At 43.5% G+C, this 22,088-nt stretch overlaps 1 protein-coding gene across 1 annotated transcript in view; it reads right to left on the bottom strand.

Annotated features, from left to right (window-relative positions):
- The window catches only part of NRXN3 (neurexin 3), a 1,784,727-nt gene that overhangs the window by 933,402 nt on the left and 829,237 nt on the right, over window positions 1-22,088 (bottom strand). The window contains 1 exon segment of the mRNA XM_029059196.2: window positions 9,377-9,496. Within this exon segment, the coding sequence (XP_028915029.1) occupies window positions 9,377-9,496 (120 nt within the window).

Genomic DNA, 22,088 nt, shown 5'->3' with positions numbered 1-22,088 from the left:
AGGATTCCTGTCCAACATAGGTCTCACAGTCAAAGTAGGATGAAGAATATGTATTGAATCCTTACTTTACAGATGAGGAAACTGAGGCACAGAGAAGTGGAATGATTTGCCCAAGATCACACAGCAGGCAAGTGGCAGAACTGGAAATAGAACCCAGATCCTCTGATCCCCAAGTCTTGTGCCCTTTCATCTAGGCCATGCTGCTTCCTTAGATACAGGGTAGATACAAGATAATCAGAATGGGCGCAGTCCCTGACCCAAATAGGGCTCATAGCCTGAGGGGAAGAATGGAGAACAGCTCTTTAATTCCACTTTTACACAAGAGGAAACTGAAGCAGTGATTAGTTAATTACTTGAAGAGAAGCAGTGTGGTTCAGTGGAAAGAGCCTAGGCTTAGGAGTCAGAGGTCATGGGTTCTAATCCCTGCTCCGCCACCTGTCAGCTGTGTGACCTTGGGCAAGTCATTTCACTTCTCTGTGCCTCAGTGACCTCATCTGGAAAATCGGGGTGAAGACTGTGAGCCCCACATGGGACAACCTAAATACTCTTTATCTACCCCAGCGCTTAGAACAGTACTCGGCACATAGTAAGCACTTAACAAATACGAAAAAAATTAACTCGCCCTAGGTCACACATCAGTAAATGGTGAAGCCGGGATTAAAACCCCAATCCCTTGATTCCCAGATTCATGCTCTTTCCAATAGGCTACGATGCTTTTCACCGTTGTCCTTTTTTTATCTACATCCCTGCATTTCCTTCTATAGAAGCAGTATAGTCTCGTGAAAAGAGGACAGGCCTGAGATTCAGAGAACCTGGGTTCTAATCCCAGCTCTGCCACAAGTCTGCTATGTGAGATTGGACAAGTCACTTCACTTCTCTGGGCCTCAGTTACCTCACCTGTAAAATGGGGACTAAGAGTGAACTCCTTATGGGACAGGGACTGTGTCCAACCTGATAAAATTGTGTCTACTCCTGAGCTTAGTACAGTGCCTGACAAATAAGCGCTTAACAAATATCATAATTATTATTATTATTGATTCAGGCTTTTACAAAATTGCAATATTTGCCAACATCCCACACTGCCTAAATCTAATTGCAGGTTATCTGAATTCACAATTCTTTCCTCTGCCCCACATGACAACATCAGGCCAGAAACCCAAATCTCCAAGGGAAGAGATAACAGGAAACGACCCTACAATCTAATGGAATTTGAACATGCAACCCGATCGAGAACAGAGGATGAGACTCAATCTCGTGACCAAGACCCTACACAGAGGAAACAATGGTGGTTTGTTCTACATTCTCTCTTCTCTGCTTGTTGTGTTTTCCCTGGGGTTTAGGGTGCAACAAGTGAGTAGGCAGATGGAGGTGCAGCACACCATGAAGCTACAGACACAAACACTTAGAGTGCCTCCCCAGACTGCCAGAGTAAGGGGTCAGACAGCTGTTATGACAAAACAAATCTACATTGGCAAATCTCTCCCAGAGGGAAAAAACCAGCAAACTAGAATATTATTAAAGTAATCAAGAAAAGTTAAGCATATAAAACACCTGACTGAGGGATAACTAGAGGCAGCAGGAATCATTTTCCACTGGATGGATGGATTTGCTTTCCCTCCACCTCACTGAACACGCACTGAAGCTAGAGCAGACTTTCTCTTCTGAGCCAGGTGACAGAGGCCAGGTGTGCATGAATATGAGTGACTGACTGCAGGCCCTAATTCCAAAACCCTTTTTGAGCCAGAGCCTTGATATGAGCTGTAATTAGATTAGGCATCTGAAGGCCAGTGTGACATGACCATATGGGGATTGGCAGGAGGAAAGGGAGGGGAGAAAGAGTTCATTTCATTTCAAAATAACCCTCCACCCAGATGATTCTAGCTGGCCAAAGCCTTTCTTCTGAAAACATCTCCCCCTACATGGAAAAACCAGACCTTTGCCCACCAACCTCCAAAGGAGCAAACACATGATCCGTGGCCCATTACAGATGTGAACTAGATTGCCAACTCCCCAAGATGCTGTCAGGCATGCCTGACCCTCTTGAGCCACAGAATGAACTAGTGCTGACACTAAAATTATTTCAAAGGCCACTTGCAATGTCCAGGGGAAAAGTTACGCTACTAATTTGGGTTTGTTTCAGGGTCAATTATAAGAAAACCCAGGGACTTTAACAGACATCACCACCCCACATCTATTTCCTACTCATCTGATACAAGTCACTGTTGAAAGACCAACTAGGTTTGCTTTTAATTCTCCTTCAGTGTTAGAGGCAGGACTTCTGTTTCAACAGGGTCCATTTCCAAGATACTGACGTATTTTGCCTTTTGGAGGAGCAAAGGGCTACAGCCATCCGACATTTTAGTTGGTCTCATTATATTTTCCAGAATTTAATGAATGATCTCCAGGGAAAGATTTATTATTGATGTCTTCCCAACATCTTTAGACCACCTGCTTAGACAACAAGCTATAGCAGTTAAGTATATATCAATTAACCTACATTTTTTTTTACTTACATTTATTCATCTACTCATCCTTCCATACTCCCCTCCTATTGTCCCTTTTCTTGACTCCACTATTTGCACCTGCCTTTCTCCTCTGTTGAACTGTAAACTCCTTGAGGACAGGAGTATTTTGCTTAGTCTCCCAAGCACAGAGTATAGTGCCCTGCACAAAGTAAGCACAATGAGTCAGTACTACATATTGATTAATCATTATCCTTGAAAAGATTTTTCTTTATGGAAAGAAATGGTTTAGATCTTCTAAGGTAAAATAGGGCATTCTGACTAGCATGCCATGGTTTGGGCACAGTCTCTAAAACCATTTGGGTGTCTGCCACCAATTCTGGATTCCTTGCCACCAATCTGGACTCTTGCCCAGCCTTCCTGGGGCCCTACTGGCCCAAAACTCAGGCACCTTGGTCAACTCAGCCTGGAAGTAAGGACTCGAGTGGCATCCTGTGACACTAGTCATCCTATATTTGATTTTGCCGGGCATGGCACAATCAGGACTCTGGAAAAGAAAACTGTTGGCTGTGAACCAATCACACAGTTATATAGGAAAATCCCCATCTAAGTAAAGAGGGATTAAGGAAAGGAAGGTACAGGCTGAAACAATAAAAAAATCCTGGGAAATCTTTTTCCTAAAGCAAAGTGTTACTTTAAGGTTCCAACAGACCACAAGCCAAAGGGGAAAGGAAAGGATGGAATCTACAAAGGAAAACTTGAATAACAGCCAATCATAGACCTCCCAGAGCCTTCAGGACTAGGGTAGAGAGATGCAATCAGATGAAAGGGGCATGAGTTAAGCAACAGGAGACAGAAGTTTTTACTGTCTATAAAATGGAGGCAGACAAATGAAGTCTTGAGGTTCTCACACAACAAATCCAATCATCCTCCACTCCTTTTGCTAAGGAGCTGGACAAGATCTGTGATGCTGCAAGCTGACCTCCAGTTAGCCAAGACCAGGACTTCTTGAAGGGATGGCTATACTGTGGGCTATGGCGGACTGAAACTCCTTGTAATTAAGGTTTAGGAAATGAATCAGGGACAGTTCAAATTGGATTTCATTCATTCCATCGTATTTATTGAGTCCTTACTGTATGCAGATAACTGTACTAAGCACTTGGGAGAGTACAATACAACAATAAACAGACAACATTTCCTGCTCACAATGAGCTCACAGTCTTCATGCTGTTACCTCTTCATGAATGGTTTAATTACTCTGTGTAGGTAACTAGTAAACATGGAAATGCCCAAAGCATAGGTGTTTGGATTTTATGGTAGGAAAAGAAGCAAGACTTATGGAAGGGGACATGCTTCAGGAATATTAAGGGGGAGGGGTGGTGGTCTAAGTCATGTCCAATTTTGTAACGGCCCTATAGAATTTGGAGTGAACAGGCTGAGAATTGTTTCTAAGACTTTTGGGCTCAGAGAGGGACCCAGTGTCCAAGAGCTCAACCCAGAGGTCCCCAGGATTCTCCTGCAAGGAGAAGGACTAATGGAGCCCCTACATACCCCACAACCTCAAGGGGTATAAGACTCAGTAGTCTTTACAGCTGCATTGTGGCCAGAATTGGAAACCTGGCAATTCCCTGAAGGTCCCACTCAGGTCAGTGAAATAATGAAAAAGGAAAAAGCCCTTGATCAAGAGTGATGAGAGGAAACACAAAGGGATTCAACTGAAGGGGCTATTTTTCCACTGCAGCCCAAAAAAGCTTATTTCTGCTATCAACACATCCCATTATGAAACCAGTCCCATTATAAAACAGGCTAAAATAAATATATTTGTCAATGTGGGCAGGAAGAAGAGTGAAAAGGAGGCATAAAATTTCCATTCCCCTTTCAAAGGACAAAGTTCTATCATTTGGGTGCACAAAGTCCCTCCTCATCTCACCATTACCATTTTTCCCCACCAAAAAGTCATTCGGGACATCAAGGTCATTTGCCCTAAGAAGAAAAGGCTGTACATTTACACAATGGGGAGCTGCACTCTCATTTGCAGTACCTGCAAAGGCCCACTGCACAAACGCCTACAAAAGCAGCATCAATCATCCTTCCACATCTCCAAGTCATTTCACTCCTTTGCCCTAAGGCAAGTACTGAAGGAGGTCAAAGCAAGGAAACAGTAACACATGAAACCTGGGGAAACAGCACCCTCATACTACATTGTTACTGGCCACAAACAAATGGAGATGTTTAGTGGGGTTGAAGTAGCAGAGGAGATTCATAGCTTCAGTAAAAGAGTAACAATCCATTTTTCTAGCTTCCACACTGCCAAGAGTATGGCTGACAGATGGATGGTCCTTGTAACACCAAAAAACAAACAAACAAAAAACCAAAAGGAAGGTGTAGATAGAATTCTTTATCTCTGCTTGCCTCCCTAACGCCCCCACCACAGACACATACATACACACACACACACACACACCCCACCTCACCCCCCAACCACCACCACCACCATCTAAGAGAGGGACACTCTGCTAAAACCCTCCAAGATGGTGAAGAGACAGTCAGAAATCAAAAGTAATCAAGCATGCTAAATCCTGCTCTTGGTCTAAAACTGTTCTAGTGACTGTGGTGATTCAGTAATGAAAATTTCACATTTCTCGACTCTACTTTGAACAGGAGTATGTTCTACTGGCCTCACTCCAGACTGAGTGGCAAAACTGATTCTTTCTCTAAACGTTTTGTCCCTATTTACCAATTAATCCTCCCTGCACTTTTGCAAGGAAGTTATGACTTAGATGTTAAAGAGGTGGTAATGAAAAGGTGAGCTCCCATCCTGAGATTTCAGGAAAATAACTGATGGGGTAGTATTGATTTGATGGCTAGTGATTTGCACCTCATTTAGGGAGGAGATGGCCCCAGGAGACCAAGCAAGGTGATTAGCACTGAGAAGAGAATGCAGATGTTTGATACCTGCAAGAGTACAACTCAATTCAGATGGGTCTCATGAATACATCTGGCTGCTCTTGCCTTACTGCTGAATCTCGCTGGTTTATAGAGTTTAGGGGTCAAAGAGGAGATGATCAACCCTTTTCTTTATAAGGAAATAGAGCAGTTCATAGCCTCTTTTAGACATGTGAGTCTTTGTTGGGCAATTATCAAGACTAGAATAACAAAAAGAGTTAAAAAATATGACTGCATGATTAGCAGAGCATATGCAAAAATAGTTCCTCCGCACCAATAACCTCTCAGTAGTTATTACCTTCACTATCAATAAGTAATCAGCCGGGCACATTAGAAACAAATGGGCTGTAATTAAACATAAGCAATAAAATTATTTTAACTGCAAATCAAACTGAACACGGTTGAAAAGTAAATCAGTGAGGTCAGAGATTCCAACAAATTATAATACACCAAAGGGAAAGACTTCTAAGTAATGGACACCCTTCTACATAAAAGCCTTGTTCAAGTTTCTGCTTTTTTCTTGATTGTATGGCACTTGTTAAGTACCTAGTATGTGCCAAACACTGTTCTAAGTGCTGGGGAAGGTAAAAGTTAGTTAGGTTGGACACAGTCCCTGTCCCATATGAGGCCCACAGTCCAAGTGGATTGATTATTCACTAGACTAATGAAAAGAGTTCAGGCCTGGGAGGCAGGGAACCTGGGTTCTAATACCAACTCCTCCACTGGCCTGCTGTGTGATCTTGGGCAAGTCACTTGACTCCTCTGGACCTCAGTTACCTTATATGTAATATGTTGGGGGTTAAGTCTTTGAGCTCTTTGTGGGACAGGAACTGTGCCCAACCTGTTTCCTTATATCTACCCTAGCACAGTGCCTACCACATAGTAAGTGCCTAACAAATACCATTAAATATGTTAAGTTTTACTGCTAAGCAAGAAATTCCAAGATAGCTATCCCTGAGTGTTCCTTCCAAGAATAAAGGTTCATACAAAAACCAGGTATAAATTCCAAATGGTAGAAGATGGTGATGCTCAGGTTATTCAAGTCCTAGCATTTCTCTGGATTTGCCATCCTACTGTACATTTTATTATTGCTCTTAAAATCTGCCTAGACAAGCACCATCCTGAGGAGAAAGTAATACCAACCTGGGGAGATCTCCAAGATGATGGATGGATCCACTGCTTGGAAAGACCACAGCTTTGAAAACTGCTTTGAATCTCAGAGAAAAAGGTTTCCCTCTGGTCGATAAAGACACAGCAGTGACACTGGATACCACTGACTTCTCTCACTGATCCAATTGCTATGGACCAAACACTTGGGTTTTATACATGTCAGTGCAGCCACCATTTGGAATCCAGCCCGTAAAAAATAATCACAACATTACCTGAGAGTACAAAAGATTTGGACTTGCAAAAATGACACGGAGATACAAACTGACATTTTCTTTCTTTGCAGAATTAGAAAAGAACAATTCATTGTCATGAGTTGGAAAGTCTCATACTCACTCACAATCACTACTGGCTATTTTTCCAAAGGCAATTTTCAGAATTAGTTTCTGTTTAATCACCAGCTCTACATTCCGTTTTATAGTTCACCCTCACATTGCACGTTGAAAAACAAATAATTGATTGACTTGGGTTTATGATATTAGTTTAGACCATTTATATTTTGAAAGACTCACATCCTACTTTATACGTCCTCTAAGGAAGTCACCTGTTCCATCTTACTGAGACTGGGATACTTTAAATGTGAGAAAGATCTCAAAAAAACAGTCCTGGTTGTTATCTTCATTTAGCTAAATTTATAAAGACCTATTCTATCATACACATGACCTAGAGGCATCAGAACGAGGTGCATTTTGGTAATATTTGGTTTTGATGTACATTGCCTCCTAATGACAATCAAACAGCTGTGGAAAACACTGGACCTGCTCTCAGATCCCATATTCTAGTTCATTAGTGAGGTCGCAAGCCACTGTTACTGCTTTAATGATAATAATAATGTTGGTATTTATTAAGCGCTTACTATATGCAGAGCACTGTTCTAAGCGCTGGGGTAGATACAGGGTGATCAGGTTGTCCCATGTGGGCTCACAGTTTTAATCCCCATTTTACAGATGAGGTAACTGAGGCACAGAGAAGTGAAGTGACCTGCCCACAGTCACACAGCTGACCAGTGGTGGAGCTGGGATTCGAACCCATGACCTCTGACTCTCAAGCCCATGCTCTTTCCACTGAGCCACGCTGCTTCTCTACTTTCAGGTGCCACTCTCATACAATCATATCTTCTCGCAACCCCATCTAAATCAAGTGGGTACCAGTGGACTCATCCCTTTGGTACTGCTTAAGCCTCTATCCACAGATGGCACCACCTGCCCTTAGGGTAAGAGCAGAAACTGAGCAGAGGACATTGAAAGCAATACCTGGCAGTGGTGCTGGTCTCTGTTTCAGGGAGGGACCTTACAAATCAGACAAAGCATGTACCTTTTGGAGATCACATCTTGCAGCTCTGTCTTCTTGCCAAAGCAGTGATAACTTACCTTTCAATGGCTTTTACTCAGGTGGTTTCCTTCCTGCTTTTTCAGCTTCTGAGGGTGAGGTTGTGCATGCATGCACACGTGTGCATGTGTACATGTGCACCCACATACACACACAACAGACACACACACCCTTGAATGTCTGAGTGCAGAAGCGTGTGTGGGGGCATGAAAACTGTGGTTTTTAGCAGCTTTTAGCAGTTACCTTCACTTAGACCGGCCCCAAAGGAAATACCATCTCTGAAACACGAACATAGGAATTGGGCTTGGGTCACTTCTGAGCCTGCCTAGATTCTTTAGTCCCCTTGTAACCTGGCCTCTGAAGCACTCTGAAGATGTGAAATCCCCAGTTGGCAGACACCAAAGAACCCAGGGTCTGTAATCTCCACATTCATGCTCATGGATATCAGTGAAGACTTTAACATAATTTCCTCTGCCAAAGCAATTTCACCACTCGTTGGCCTCAGGCTGACAGAGGGGCAGTGTAAGAGCCCCACTGCCACTCCCTGATTGCACCAAGGAAGAGCTAGGCTAGGGTGAGTAAAACAGTGCAGAAACTTCAACTGTCACCAGGATGGAATCAGGTATAGCTGTACATTACCAATAAGTGGCCAGAGTCATTTGGCTGGGGTATAACGAGAGCTCATATCATCAAAAATGCCAACCGAGACACTTCTACTCTCCTTCAGAAAACCTAAAGTCCTCATGACAACCACCATGTCACAGCTAAACCTATTTGATCAACTTTGGCACCATAAACTTCTATTTCCCTTTTAAATGTGTGGACTCTGGGGACATACATAAAAAAGGGATAAGGAAGCCCTAGAACATGCCTCCATTAAGTATTAAAATATCCAAGTCAAAATCAGTGGCTGTTCCTCGGGTTACAACTGAACAACTAATGAGAGTTTGAGGAAGCTAGTAGAATCAAATATCATTTTAAAATAATTTATATCTATGTGGTGGTCTATAGAATCAAAAAGAGTACAGCAAAGAGAATATTTTCCTAAATTCCCCCTCCAAAGCATTTGGCAATGCATTAATATTCCCAGTCAGAGAGCCCGGACAGGTTGGAGCTTTTGAAGACTGCTCATTTTCCTTAGGCTTTCCAGCAAACAAAAAAGCTCTTGTCCTTTACCCTTCCACTCTGTGGTGGCCATGAAACAATCTTGAGCTTTTTAGTCACACAAGAGCAGTTCTAGGAGAACCAGCTACCTAAACAGGAAAACCAGAGTCCCGAGAGCAAGCTAAAACATCACAAAACATCATAATAAGCACATTATTTTATAATATTAATCTATTTAAGGGGAACTTCCTCATGAACCTCTCCTAAGGATCAGATATATTTCCCTTTTCCACCAACCACTCTTTCTCTAAGTCCCCCCTTGACCCTCCTGTGCCTATCATAGTCCCATCCGGGAAGGCGATACTCACGATCATTGCACTGGTTCCCAGAGTAAGACGTCATGGAACAGTCACAGGTAAATCCTTCCCATTGCTGCATGCAGACCCCCTGGTTTGCACATGAGTCCTCCTGGCAGGTGGTGCTTGGTCCTAGCAAAGGGACAAGGAGGAGAGGAAGGGCAAAGGGATGAAAGGGAGGGAGAGAAAAAGAGAGATTCAGAATCTAGACAGTCCCAAGACAAACAGGATTTCTTGAATTTGTCACCATCACCATGCACCCCACGCGCGCGCGCGCACACACACACACTCACAGAAAATTTTAAAAAAACAATTAAAAATTCCATTCTTGATCATGCAACAAGAATTCAGGGTGAACAAAAGACAACATAAATACATATTCAGCCACAAACCATGAACACACAAAAGAGTGAGAGGGAAACAGAATATTCCCTCATAGGCAGGCTCTGCAAAAAGGCTTCATCTCTACCATTCAACTCAACAGGCAGATAGTCTCATTCTTAACAGTCTCTTCAGATAAGTGTTCCTCGTCTAACTCCAGAGGTGGCAGAAATGCACCATAGGAGATGATCTAGGGTTGAGGTGGCTTGCTCAGGTTGGCCCTGGAGCACACCCTCTTTCCTCCTCTCCCCAATTAACCTTTGGGAATTGGAAGGATGGTGACTGGCAGCCTACAACCCAAGATCTGGGACATAGCAGGTTCTGATTGGACTAGTTGGGGTTGTTGGGTTAAATCCTTCTTATATTTTTTTCACCCGAGTTCTCCATTTTTCCTTCCCTTTTGGATTGAAATGATTGTGTTTCTTGAGAGTTACATTGGGAAATGTAGTTCCATGATCCAAGGTCTCATGGACTGCCCAAAGTATGTCCAGAGTTTTATTACCCAGGGTGATGTTATGGGGTTTCCTATCAGGAACTATGAGAAGCAGCATGACCTAATGGATAAAGCACGGGCCTGGGAGTCAGAAGGACCTAGGTTGTAATCCCGACTCTGCCATTTATCTCTTATGTATCCTTGGGCAAGTCACTTAACTTCTCTGGGCCTCAGTTACCTCATCTGTAAAATAGGGATTAAGACTGTGAGCTTCATATGGGACATGGACTGTGTCCAACCTGATTAGCTTGTATCTACCCCAGCACTTAGAACAGTGCCTGACACATAATAAGTGCTTAATAAATACACTTTAAAAAAAAAAGAGGAGGATGGAATGAACCTCACCTCTAAAACTACAATTATGAGAGCCTGGACAGAGGAAGTGAGTCTAGTGATAGGGCCTGGATAGTGTTCCTCATGCTCTTTCATCCCTGCCAGCCACATTTCTGCTGGGGTATGGAATGCAATAAGCAAGTAAGCAGGGAGTCTTTACCCACATTATCCAGCTGCAGGCAGAAGAGAGACTAGAACCTAGGTCTTCTGATTCCCAGAGTGGTGTTCTATCTACCACCAGCAGGGCTGCCTCAACCAGTCCAAAGATCCTTTGTTCAAATGAGAGGTGTAGAAATGTGAAAGCAGGATTTTGGCTACTGCCTATGCCTTTGTACAGCATTTAATACATCATTTTGCACACAGTAAATGCTTAATAAATATTATTATTACTAGACCTGTCTCACAGCACATACTCAGTTGCATCCTGTAATTTATTTTAATGTCTATTTTCCCCCGCTAGATTGTAACTTTTTGTGAACAGGGACCGTGTCTCCTAACTCCACTTGTCTCTTCCCTACCGCTTAGTTCAGTGGTCTAAACACAGTAAGGGATCAATGAATATCACTGATTAATTAATTAACACTCCCAGTGACAGGCAAAACATACCGTTGGAACGGATGCATTTTAAAAGCTTCCAACTCATCCCCCTACCCATGCAGATCATGGAGATATAAGCATGGGGATCCCCAGCAAGACAGTCCAAGAGAACTGCAGATGGAAAGGATTGAGTCTTCTCTGTTGTGTGTAATTCTACATTCACTCACAGAAAACAAATTTACCCACCAACTCTTTGGAGCTGAAGCAATTGACGTGGGACATGGAAATATGACGGGAAAATTGCAAACAATGGGGACCGGTTTTACCCTCTCTGAATTGCTGAGACTTTGTCCTTTATTTGCAATTACTTGCCCCATGTCGGGTTGAGAGGAGGCACTGTGGGTCCTGGATTTGAGAATTGTAAGAAGTAAGTTATATTAACAATGAAGAATCAAACTTCTTTTTCCAAAGGATAAAAGGTTCTCAGAAACCTACAGGGCTCGGCAGCTCTCCCAAACAATGGGTTGATAATTTAATTGTCAAGAAATCAGAAACACATGGAGTAAGTCTCTCTTGAAATAACACAAAGCTGAGAAAAAGCTATAGAAAAATGGTCCTCCCAGCAAGTTGAATTGTGGCTAGTGCTAAACTCAAGGGCTTTCCCATCCTCACTCAGTCACCCCCAAAAGCATTATGGGACCCTCAAGAAGGGCTTTTTAGCCAGTGGGACATAAGACCTGAAACCCCTATCTGAAAATGGACATAGACTGCTCCATGGGTTAAAACTGAAGTCCCCTTGTGACACCTCTAACATCGAAGGTCAGAGGCCAGACCTAGGTAGACTTCAGGTGTTCTTGAAAACTACAGGTATCATCTAAAAACAAAGCCAACACACAGAATAAGAAAGAGAAGCAATTTTCCTTTGGAGGGATTAAGCCATTATAAGAGCATTTGTAGTCTTCACACACAACACCATAGCAGGTCACGCATTCCATCTGACCTCCTCAAACCTGTTACCTTCTTCAGTGATAAAGATCTTATTTTCCCATACTCCAGAGCAAGGAGTTTGCTTACTAACTTTGCCAGGCCTAAATCAACCCAATTTTATTGAGGCTTTAACAACCAAGATAAGGGTCGGTCTGTATGACATCACATGATGCACTTGTTCAATCATATCACTTCCTAATGACAGACACCCAGATGAATTCCTGTTTCTTTTTCCCAGAATTTCTCTTTAAGCATATCTCCAAGGTGACACATTGCCTCCCAACTAGGCATAGATAAAGGGGATGGGAGAATGTGAGGGTTTGGAGCAATCAATCATATTTTTTAATAATAATAATAATAATGTTGGTATTTATTAAGCGCTTACTATGTGCCGAGCACTGTTCTAAGCGCTGGGGTAGACACAGGGGAATCAGGTTGTCCCACGAGGGGCTCACAGTCTTAATCCCCATTTTACAGATGAGGGAACTCAGGCACCGAGAAGTGAAGTGACTTGCCCAAAGTCACACAGCTGACAAGTGGCCGAGCTGGGATTTGAACCCATGACCTCTGACTCCACTTTTTTGAGTACTTACTGTGTGCAGAGCACTGAGGTAAGCACTTGGGAGAGTAGCATATTACAGAGTTGGTAGATGTGTCCCCTGCCCACAACAAGCTTACAGTCTTGGGGAGCAGACAGATGTTTATATAAATAAATGGATAGTAATTATAATAATAATGGTATTTCCTAAGTGCTTAGTGTGTGCCAGACTCTTTTCTAAGCACTGGGGTAGATACAAGGTAATTAGGTTGGACATAGTCCCTGTCCCAGGTGGGACACAGAGTCTTACTACTCGTTTTACAGATGAGGTAACTGAGGCACAGGTAAGTGAAGTGACTTGCCCAAGGTCACAGCAGACAAGTGGCAGAGCCAGGATTAGAACCCATGACCCTCTAGACATGAGGGGATGGACAAGAGATGGAGAATTCCTAATTTGAATATTATCCTCTTGCTTATTTCTCCCCATATTCCTTCCATCTGCAAAACAAACAATTTCAAATCAGAATTAACTGGGAAGAAAATGTGATTTTTTTGCCCATTATAACCGTCAGAAGATATTATCTTGAAAAGAATAGGACTCATTTTTTCCTGGGAGTTCACTATTTCCAGCTGGTTACTCTTCACTAAGAAGCTGGGGCCTAAGACTGAGCTCCTTTAATTCATTTTCACAGAAACTGCCAAGAAACTGCAGAGAACGATGACTCCAGGTGACACCTCAGCACACGACTTGCTGAGTGCAAACACACATACTCCGATTTTGTACAAGTATTCCGGTAGTGCTGAAGAAGGGGGAGAGACACAGACAACCTATTGATGAGCCAACAGACTTGGTTTTTAAATAGAATGTTTGTCACAGTTTTCTGTAAGGTGCTAAAGCCACCAAGACATACTGCACAGATGTCTCTGGTCTTTTAACAAACGTTTCGTGTTTACCAGGTACATTGCAATTCAGAGTTCTTCCTGTAGGAGAATTCACACATTATTCCTCTCAGAGCAACCCTCATTTTATTGCTGGGGAAACTGAAGCATGTAGAAGTTGAATAAATCCCCAAGAAAGGTAGAGGTGGAAGAGCAAAGCTACCAGAATGAGTTCTGGCCATCTGGAGTAGGCTGCTTTGGGTCTTTCCCCTCATGTTGGAGGAGGGAAACGGATGGAGAGCATCTCTGTAATTAATTCATCAATCTTTCTGATTGAAGTTTTACTGAGTGCAGAGAGCTATACTGTGCACTGGGGTAGATACAAAGGTAATCAAGTTGAACACAATCCATGTTGCAAATGGGGCTCATTTTCTTAATCCCCATTGTACAGGTGAAGGAACAGAGGCACAGAGAAGTCATCTTACAGTCTAACTGTGGTGAGGGAGAGGGCAGACACTAAAATATATTACAGGAAAGGGAGGTAACCAAGTATGAGGAAACTGTAAGCTCACTGTGGGTAGGGAATGTGTCTGTTATATTGTACTCTCCCAAGAGGTTAGTACAGTGTTTTGCACACAGTAAGTGCTCAATAAATATGATTGATCGACAGGAGTGGGGATGCTGAGTGTACCTAAGTGCTTAATAGGTGGAACTAAGGGCATGTCTAGGGCAGTACAGAGGGAAAATAGGTTGGTGAGATGAAATCTATACCCTAAGGAAGTTTCTTGGAGGAGATATGAGTTCAGCAGGACTTTGAACATGGGGAGAGTGGGGATCTGTCTGATATGAAGAAGGAGGTAGTGAGCAAGGTGCAGATGGCAGGGGAGCTGGGAGTGATGGATAGGGACTGGGTTGGTACTAGAGGAGCAGCTTGGCCTAGTGGATAGGGCACGGGCCTGGGAGTCAGAAGGACCTGGGTTCTAGTCCCAGCTCTGCCACTTGTCTGCTGTGTGACCTTGAGCAAATCACTTCACTTCTCTGTTCCTCAGTTACCTTGTCTGTAAAATGAGGATTAAGCCAGGGAACCCACTGTGGGACATTAACTGTGTCCAAACTGATTACCTTGTGCCTGCCCCAGAGCTTGGAATTTAGAAGAGCACCTAGTGCACAGTAAGCACTTAACAAATACCATAAAAACAAGGAATGCAGTGTGTGGTCTGGGTTGTACTGGTAGAGGAGCATGGATAACTAAGGAGGAGAGAGCTAATTGAATGTCTTGGATCTGCTGGTGAGGTGTTTCTGCTTGATAAGGAAATGGATGTGCAATCCCTGGAGGCATATGAGGAGTGGGGAGATGTGCGCTGAATGAGATTTTAAGAAAAACGATCCAGGCAGCAGAGTGAAGTATGGACTGAAGAGTGGAGGAACTGGAGTTAGGAAGGTCAACAGGGAGTCTGATCCAGTAGTCAAGATGCTTTCTGACACACGCTTGAATAAGTGTGATAGCAGTTTGGATGGAGAGGAAGGAGCAAATCCCGGAGCTGTGTGGAGTAAGCACTTAATAAATACCATAGCTACCTAAATCCAGGAGTCAAAACAGGCAGAGAAGAAAAAATCCAAGGCTCTTTTCTGCTTTGCTCATCATTGTCAGCTATGGAGGGAGCACTTTTCTCCTGGGGCTTAGAGACAGAAGGTCCACAGCAGGGTTTTTAGAGTTCAGGTGGAATGGTCCACAGAAGCAAATAATCTGCTTTGGATCAAAGTGGAGAGAGAAGCCCAAAACACCATCCCTTGAGTGCAAGCCTTAAGGGAATTTTAGTAACTAGCCTGCTTTTTCCCTGTCATGATCAATTAGTAGAGTCTCCACTCCATTCACAAAGTTTCAGATTTGTTTCTCTCCTATTCCTCTGTCAGCAACAATGGACGGGGAATCCCAGGAGTGGGAACCAGGAAAACTCCTGCCTCGTCTCCCCACACTTTAGTCCAGACTTCACTCTGCTGCCCAAATCACTTCTGTATAAAACCTTTCAGTCAATGCTGTCCCCATTTCTCAGTGGCTGCCCATCCACCTCTGAATCAAGTAGAAACTCCTTGCCATCGGCTTGAAAGCACTCAATCACCTTGCCCCCTTCTATCTTAACTCTCTGATTTCTTACTACAACGCAGCTCACACACTTCTCTCCTCTAATGCCAACCTACTCATTGTAGTTCAATCTCATCTACCTTTCCACTGACCTTTTGCCCTGCCTATGGCCTGGCACTCCCTCCTCCTTTATATTTCAACAGACAAGCATGCTCTCCAACTTCAAAACTTTATTCAAAGCACATCTCAAAGTGGCCTTCCTTGAGCCCTTATTTCCTCTTTTCCCACTCCCTGCTGCATCACTTCTGCACTTGAGTTTGTACCCTTTATTCACCCAACCTTCAGCTCCAAAGCACTTATAGCTATCTATAATTTATTTAAAAGTCTGTCTTGAAAGACCATGGGCTTGGGAGTCAGAGGTTGTGGGTTCTAATTCCAGCTCCGCCACTTGTCAGCTGTGTGACTTTGGGCAAGTCTCTTAATGTCTCTGTTGCCTCAGTTACCTCATCTGTAAAATGGGGTTTAAGACTGTAAGCCTCACAACCTGATTAGCTTGTATCTATCCCAGTGCTTCGCACAGCACTTGGAAAATAGTAAGAGCTTAAATACCATTATTATTATTATCGTGGTTGTTTTTCTGGATTTCTCTGTGCCTCAGTTACCTCATCTGTAAAATGGGGATTTAGACTGTGAGACAACCTGATAACCCTCAGTGCTCACAACAGTGCTTGGCACATAGTAAACGCTTAACAATACCATTGTTATTATATTAGACTGTAAGCTCCTTGAAGGCAGGGAAGTGTCTCCTAACTCTGTTATAACGAACTCTCCCAAGTGCTTAGTACAGTATTCTGTACACAGTAAGTGCCTAATTAAATACAATTGATTGATTGATTGATAGGAGAGCTAGGCAGGCCAACACTTGGAATTCCCCAAAAAGAATGCTGCCACACTCTAACAAAGTTAGGAAAGAGACAATGAGCATTTTCAGAAATACTAGCCTGCTCCAGCCCACATCCCTCCCTTGTTGCTGACGAGCGGAGGGAAGCGGGGATGTAAAAGAATAGCAAATCTGAAACTTGCAGCATTGCCGGAATGAAGTGGAGACTCTGCTAATTGATCTTGATCATAGCAGGAAAAAGGCAGGCTGGTCACTGAGATGTCCTCAAGGCATGAGTTCAAGGGATGGTATTGTGGGCTCTTCTCTCCCAATTTTGATCCAAAGCAGATTATTTGCTAATTGCTCTTGAGGATCATTCCGCCTGAAATCTTAAAACCAAGTTTCCTTCATGGAGCCCTTTGGAGAAGGGAGCGACCTGTTCCTCCATTTGGAAGGGAAATGGCTATTCTAGGCCGAGGATTTCAGCTTGTTGTGGGCAGGGAATTTGTTCAATTGTTGTATTGTATTCTCCCAAACACTTAGAACAATGCTCTGCACACAAAAAGCACTCAATAAATACAGTTGATTGCTCAATCCCTGGGTGGTAGTGGATTCAAGCATCTGCCTTCACCACCACCCACCACCCTGATTCAATACCTCTTAGAGGACACTTCGCAAGCAATAACTACTCTGAAGGCAAAACTGCTGGAAGTCTCTGTTTTTAGCTCCACCTACATCCCTAAAATAAAACAGGTGCCTTTCACACAAGGCCATAAATCAAACTTATGTTTAGTGTAGGATGAGGTGTATAATATCTGTCCCACTCCTTTAACTCCATCCCTGTAGGTTTCTCTCGGAGTTAAGACAGACCATTCTCCCCCTATGCAGGAGGGAGAATTCAACTCAACCAGAGTAATACCTTGTATTTTCGAGTCTCCATCTTTGAACAGCACTTCTAATCTAAAAGAATTTTGATTCTATGCCTCTGCAGTCAAAAAAAGGTAGTGTCTTATGATTGCCCTTTCATAAATGAGATAAGAACAGTTAAACTTTACCCATGTAGCAGAACAAAAGTTTGGAGAAACAGCGTTGCCTAATGGATAGAATATGGGCCTGGGAGTCAGAAGAACCTGGGTTCTAATCCTGACTTCACCACTTGTCTGCTGTGTGACCTTGGGCAGGGTTACTTCACTTCTCTGTGCCACAGTCATCTCATCTGTAAAATGGGGATTAAGACTGTGAGCCCTAACTGGGACAGCAGACAAGTGCGCAGTCAGGATTTGAACCCATGTCCTCTGACTTCGAAGCCCGTGCTCTTGTCACTAGGGCATGCTGCTTCTCAGATTATTAAGCCCCTACAGAGAAACAGCATGGCTTGGTGGAGAGAGCCTGGGCTTGGGAGTCAGAGGACATGGGTTCTAATCCCAGCTTCACCACTTGTCAGCTGTATGACCTTGGGCAAGTCATTTCACTTCTCTGTGCCTCAGCTACCTCATCTGGGAAATGGGGATTAAGACTGTGAGCCCCACGTGGGACAACTTGATTACCTTGTATCTATTGCAGTGCTTAGAACAGTGCTTGGCACACAGAAAGCGCTTGACAAATACCAACATTATTGTTATGCAGAGCACTGTACTAAATTCTGGGAAAAAATACCCAGATGAGAGTTAAACAACCTCAGAATCTGACCTCCAAGGGCTGAGGTGTCTGGGATTCTGGAGTTCTCTAGGCCAGGGCAGTCTTAAAGGATGTGCTATTAATTGTAGTTGCTGCAAGATGGTTTGAGCTGGTCTAGGATACTACCAGAACTGAGATGGGTCTCTAACTCACAACCAAGACTGCATTCCAATCAATCAATGGTATTTATTGAATGTTTACTGTCTGCAGGACACTGTACTAAACACTTGGAAAAGTAAAATGTTAACAATGTTGGTAGACATTGGTGAGAAGCAGCGTGGCTCAGTGGAAAGAGCACGGGCTTTGGAGTCAGAGGTCATGAGTTCGAATCCCAGCTCTGCCACTTGTCTGCTGTGTGACCTTGGGCAAGTCACTTCACTTCTCTGGGCCTCAGTTACCTCATCTGTAAAATGGGGATGAAGACTGTGAGCCCCACGTGGGACAACCTGATTCCCCTGTGTCTACCCCAGCGCTTAGAACAGTGCTCTGCACATAGTAAGCGCTTAACAAATACCAACATTATTATTAGACACGTTTCCTGCCCATAGCAACCTTACAGTCCAGCACCCCACTCATCACTGTCTCCGATTCCTTCAAACCTTCTGAATGGAATACATGGGAAAAGAGCACCTGAAGAGGTAGATTTGCCTAGTGGATTTAAGGGGAAGGAATGTCAATAGAAACTTTGAATTACATTCCTCTTGAACTGGGAGTCTTGATGTATAATCAAAAAAGGCTGACGAATCAAAATTTTGTTTCACTGCAGCTTGTTCCCCTCCCTATCACCTCAAAGACCAGCTAGTCTCAAGTAATATTAGACTGGGCTCAAGCTTCCTCCCAGGGCTCCAGTATATTTAAATTTTCTATGCAGGCAGATTTCTTGCAGAGGAACCCATGGCTATAAAGGCCATCATGTTCTCATGCCATTCGTAGTGAAATGCCTGCACTTCTGGAAATGAATGTAGCATATCCGAATGAAAGGCTGGGAAAGAGAGCTGCCAAATCACAGGAGGAAGAAATATTCAGTGAGGTGATCTTGGTCAAACATTGGCACAACAGTCCACTTTGCCCCTTGGCTGTCCGCACATACGTCACTGCCCTCTCCCCTGAAGGGGGCACTGACGCTTGACCAAAATTCCTATTTAAGAGTCTCTCTAGATGGTTCTGGGGGGTCTCTAGAAGTGGTTCTACGCAGGAGGGGCTCTTGGCTTGGTGAGAACAAACAGGTTCTGTTAAGCGTGGCTCAGTGGAAAGAGCCCGGGCTTGGGAGTCAGAGGTCATGGGTTCGATCCTAGCTCTGCCACTGTCAGCTGTGTGACTGTGGGCAAGTCACTTCACTTCTCTGGGCCTCAGTTACCTCATCTGTAAAATGGGGATGAAGACTGTGAGCCTCAAGTGGGACAACCTGATTACCCTGTATCTCCCCCAGCGCTTAGAACAGTGCTCTGCAGATAGTAAGGGCTTAACAAATACCAACATTATTTATTTATCATGAGTTAGGACATTCACCTGGAAGGATTTGAAGGGTTGGTGTTTTCTCGCATCATCAGGAATCAAGTGAGTTTGATGCACAGAGCACTTGCTTCCTCATGGAAAATAAGTCAGTGAGATGACCAACCCCCCTACCTCCCACCACCCCACAGTTGTGCTCCAAGTGAGGACCATTTTCAGATCCACTCATTTCATTGTTGCCCTGTCTTCAATGTAAATCCCTCTCTTCAAGCAATTCTCCCTGTTTTCAGGCAAACTAATTAAGTGACTTTCCTTGACACCATCAACTGCTGTGTTTTGGACATCTGTTAATAAGGAGTGCTTCAAGATGCTTAAAAAGGCAGGGAAAAGTAGACACCTCTTCTACTTTGCCCTCTTCCCTCTCTGCCTTCCTCACCTGCTGCTCTTAGAGAACAAATCTTTCTTCTACTGTCCATCGAGTCAGGGACACAGAGCCTTAAATTAATCAGGCACAGACGTTAATTTTTTCAGGCTTATCAAGGTTGAATTTCCACTACCTTAACACTGTTTCTGAAAATATTCTTGCTTCTCTTATCTTACTTTTCAAAATGGTATCCTAATTGACAACATTTTTCTCCTATGGTTCCAAGGGACCTGGGTTCTAATACTGGCTCTACCACTCTGTTTGACCTTAGGCAAGTCATCCAACTGCTCTATTACTCAGTTTTCTCAGCTGTAAAATGGGAATTCAATACCTGTTCTCCTTTCCCCTTAGATTATGAGCCTCAGGTGGGACCAGGGTTGGGCTCTGATCTAATTATATTTATATCAAGAGAAGCAGCATGGCCTAGTGGAAAGAGCACAGCCCTGGAGTTAGAGGAATGGGGTTCTAGTCCCAACTCCAACCAGTTTGTCTCCTGAATGACCCCAGACAAGCTACTTAGCTTCTCTGTGTCTCAGTTCCCTCACCTGTAAATGGGGATAAAGACTGTGAGGTCCTATGTGGGACAGGGACTAGGTCCAACCCACTAATCTTGTATCTAACCCAGTGCTAGTACAGTGCCTGGCTTGTAGTAAGCACTTAACAATTATCATATTGATAGTATACATATATGTATATTATGTATGTGTATATATATACATACATATCAATCTCAGATCAATCCCAGACAAATACCTCATTCAGTTCTCTGAAAAATCAAGGAGTAAAATGGCTTGCAATTTTTTTAATGGTATTTAAACACTTACTATGTCCCAGGCACTGTACTATGCACTGGGGTAGATAATCAGGTTGGACATAGTCCCAGTACCACATAGAGTGTCTTAATCCCCATTTTACAGATGAGGTAACTGAGGCAACAGAGGAATGAAGTAACTCGCCCAAGGTCATACAGCAGACAAGTGGCAGAACCGGGATTAAAACCAGGTCCTCTGATTCCCAGACCTGGGCACTTTCCACTAGGCTGTGCTGCTTCTCACTAAGCCACACTACTTCTCACTAGGCCACGTGGCTTCTCTTGCAACTGTGAGAAGTAACCTATCTGAACTGGAGAGAAAATAATCAATGGTAATTAGTGCTGTGCTCTTGAAAGAGAAGCAAAGGCAGTAGCAGTGAGGCCTCATGGAAACAGCACAGGACCGGAAGTCAGGAAAGCTGGGTTCTAATCCAGCTCCACTATTTACCAGCCATGTGATCTTGGGCAAGTCCCTTAACCTCTGAAGTCCCGCAACAGTAAAATGGGGATAAAATGCCTATCTTCCCTCCCCCTAAGGACTTGACGTGTGAGCACTTTGTGGGACAGGGACTGTGTCCAATCTGATCAATTTATATCTCTCTCAGTGTTTAGCACTTCCTTGGCACATGTTTTCATTACTATTATCATTATCTAACATGGAAAATTTGTTGAAAAAGGCTGAATGGAAGCAACAATGCTTGTTTTAAACAATCTACCATAAAAAAACAACTTGTTGCCTTGCCAGTTTCTTTTGCACGGGTACTAGGTTCTAGACTTAGAACGGTACCAGCTATTTGGATCAGATTGTAGCTTAGTTTACAAAATGATGGGCATATTCATTTTCTATATTAGACAGCAGTAAATTTGTTCTAGACTTCCCATTGGCCTTCAGGGGTACAAGTCCCTGAAGGGTACAGGGGTACAGGCTGAGAAGCAGCATGGAATAAAGGATGGAGCACAGGCCTGGGATTTAGAGGGTTGTGGGTTCTGAGCCTGGCTCCAACACTTATCTGCTGTGTGACCTTGGACAAGCCACTTCACTTCTCTGTGCCTCAGTTACCTCATCTGTAAAATGGGGAATGAGACAGTGAGCCCCATGTGGGACAGGGACTCTGTCCAACCCGATGTACCAGAATCCATCCCAGGACTTAGAACAGTGCCTGGGCACACCTTAAGGGCTTAACAAATACCTCAATTATTATTATTGGGTCAATGATGAGTTTCTACTTTCAGTTATTTTGCCTAGGGG

This window comes from Ornithorhynchus anatinus, chromosome 1 (genome assembly GCF_004115215.2).
Source record: "Ornithorhynchus anatinus isolate Pmale09 chromosome 1, mOrnAna1.pri.v4, whole genome shotgun sequence".
Classification (NCBI taxonomy): domain Eukaryota; kingdom Metazoa; phylum Chordata; class Mammalia; order Monotremata; family Ornithorhynchidae; genus Ornithorhynchus; species Ornithorhynchus anatinus.
The sequence above is the reverse complement of the archived record's forward strand: the minus strand, read 5'-3'. Positions and strand labels throughout refer to the sequence as shown.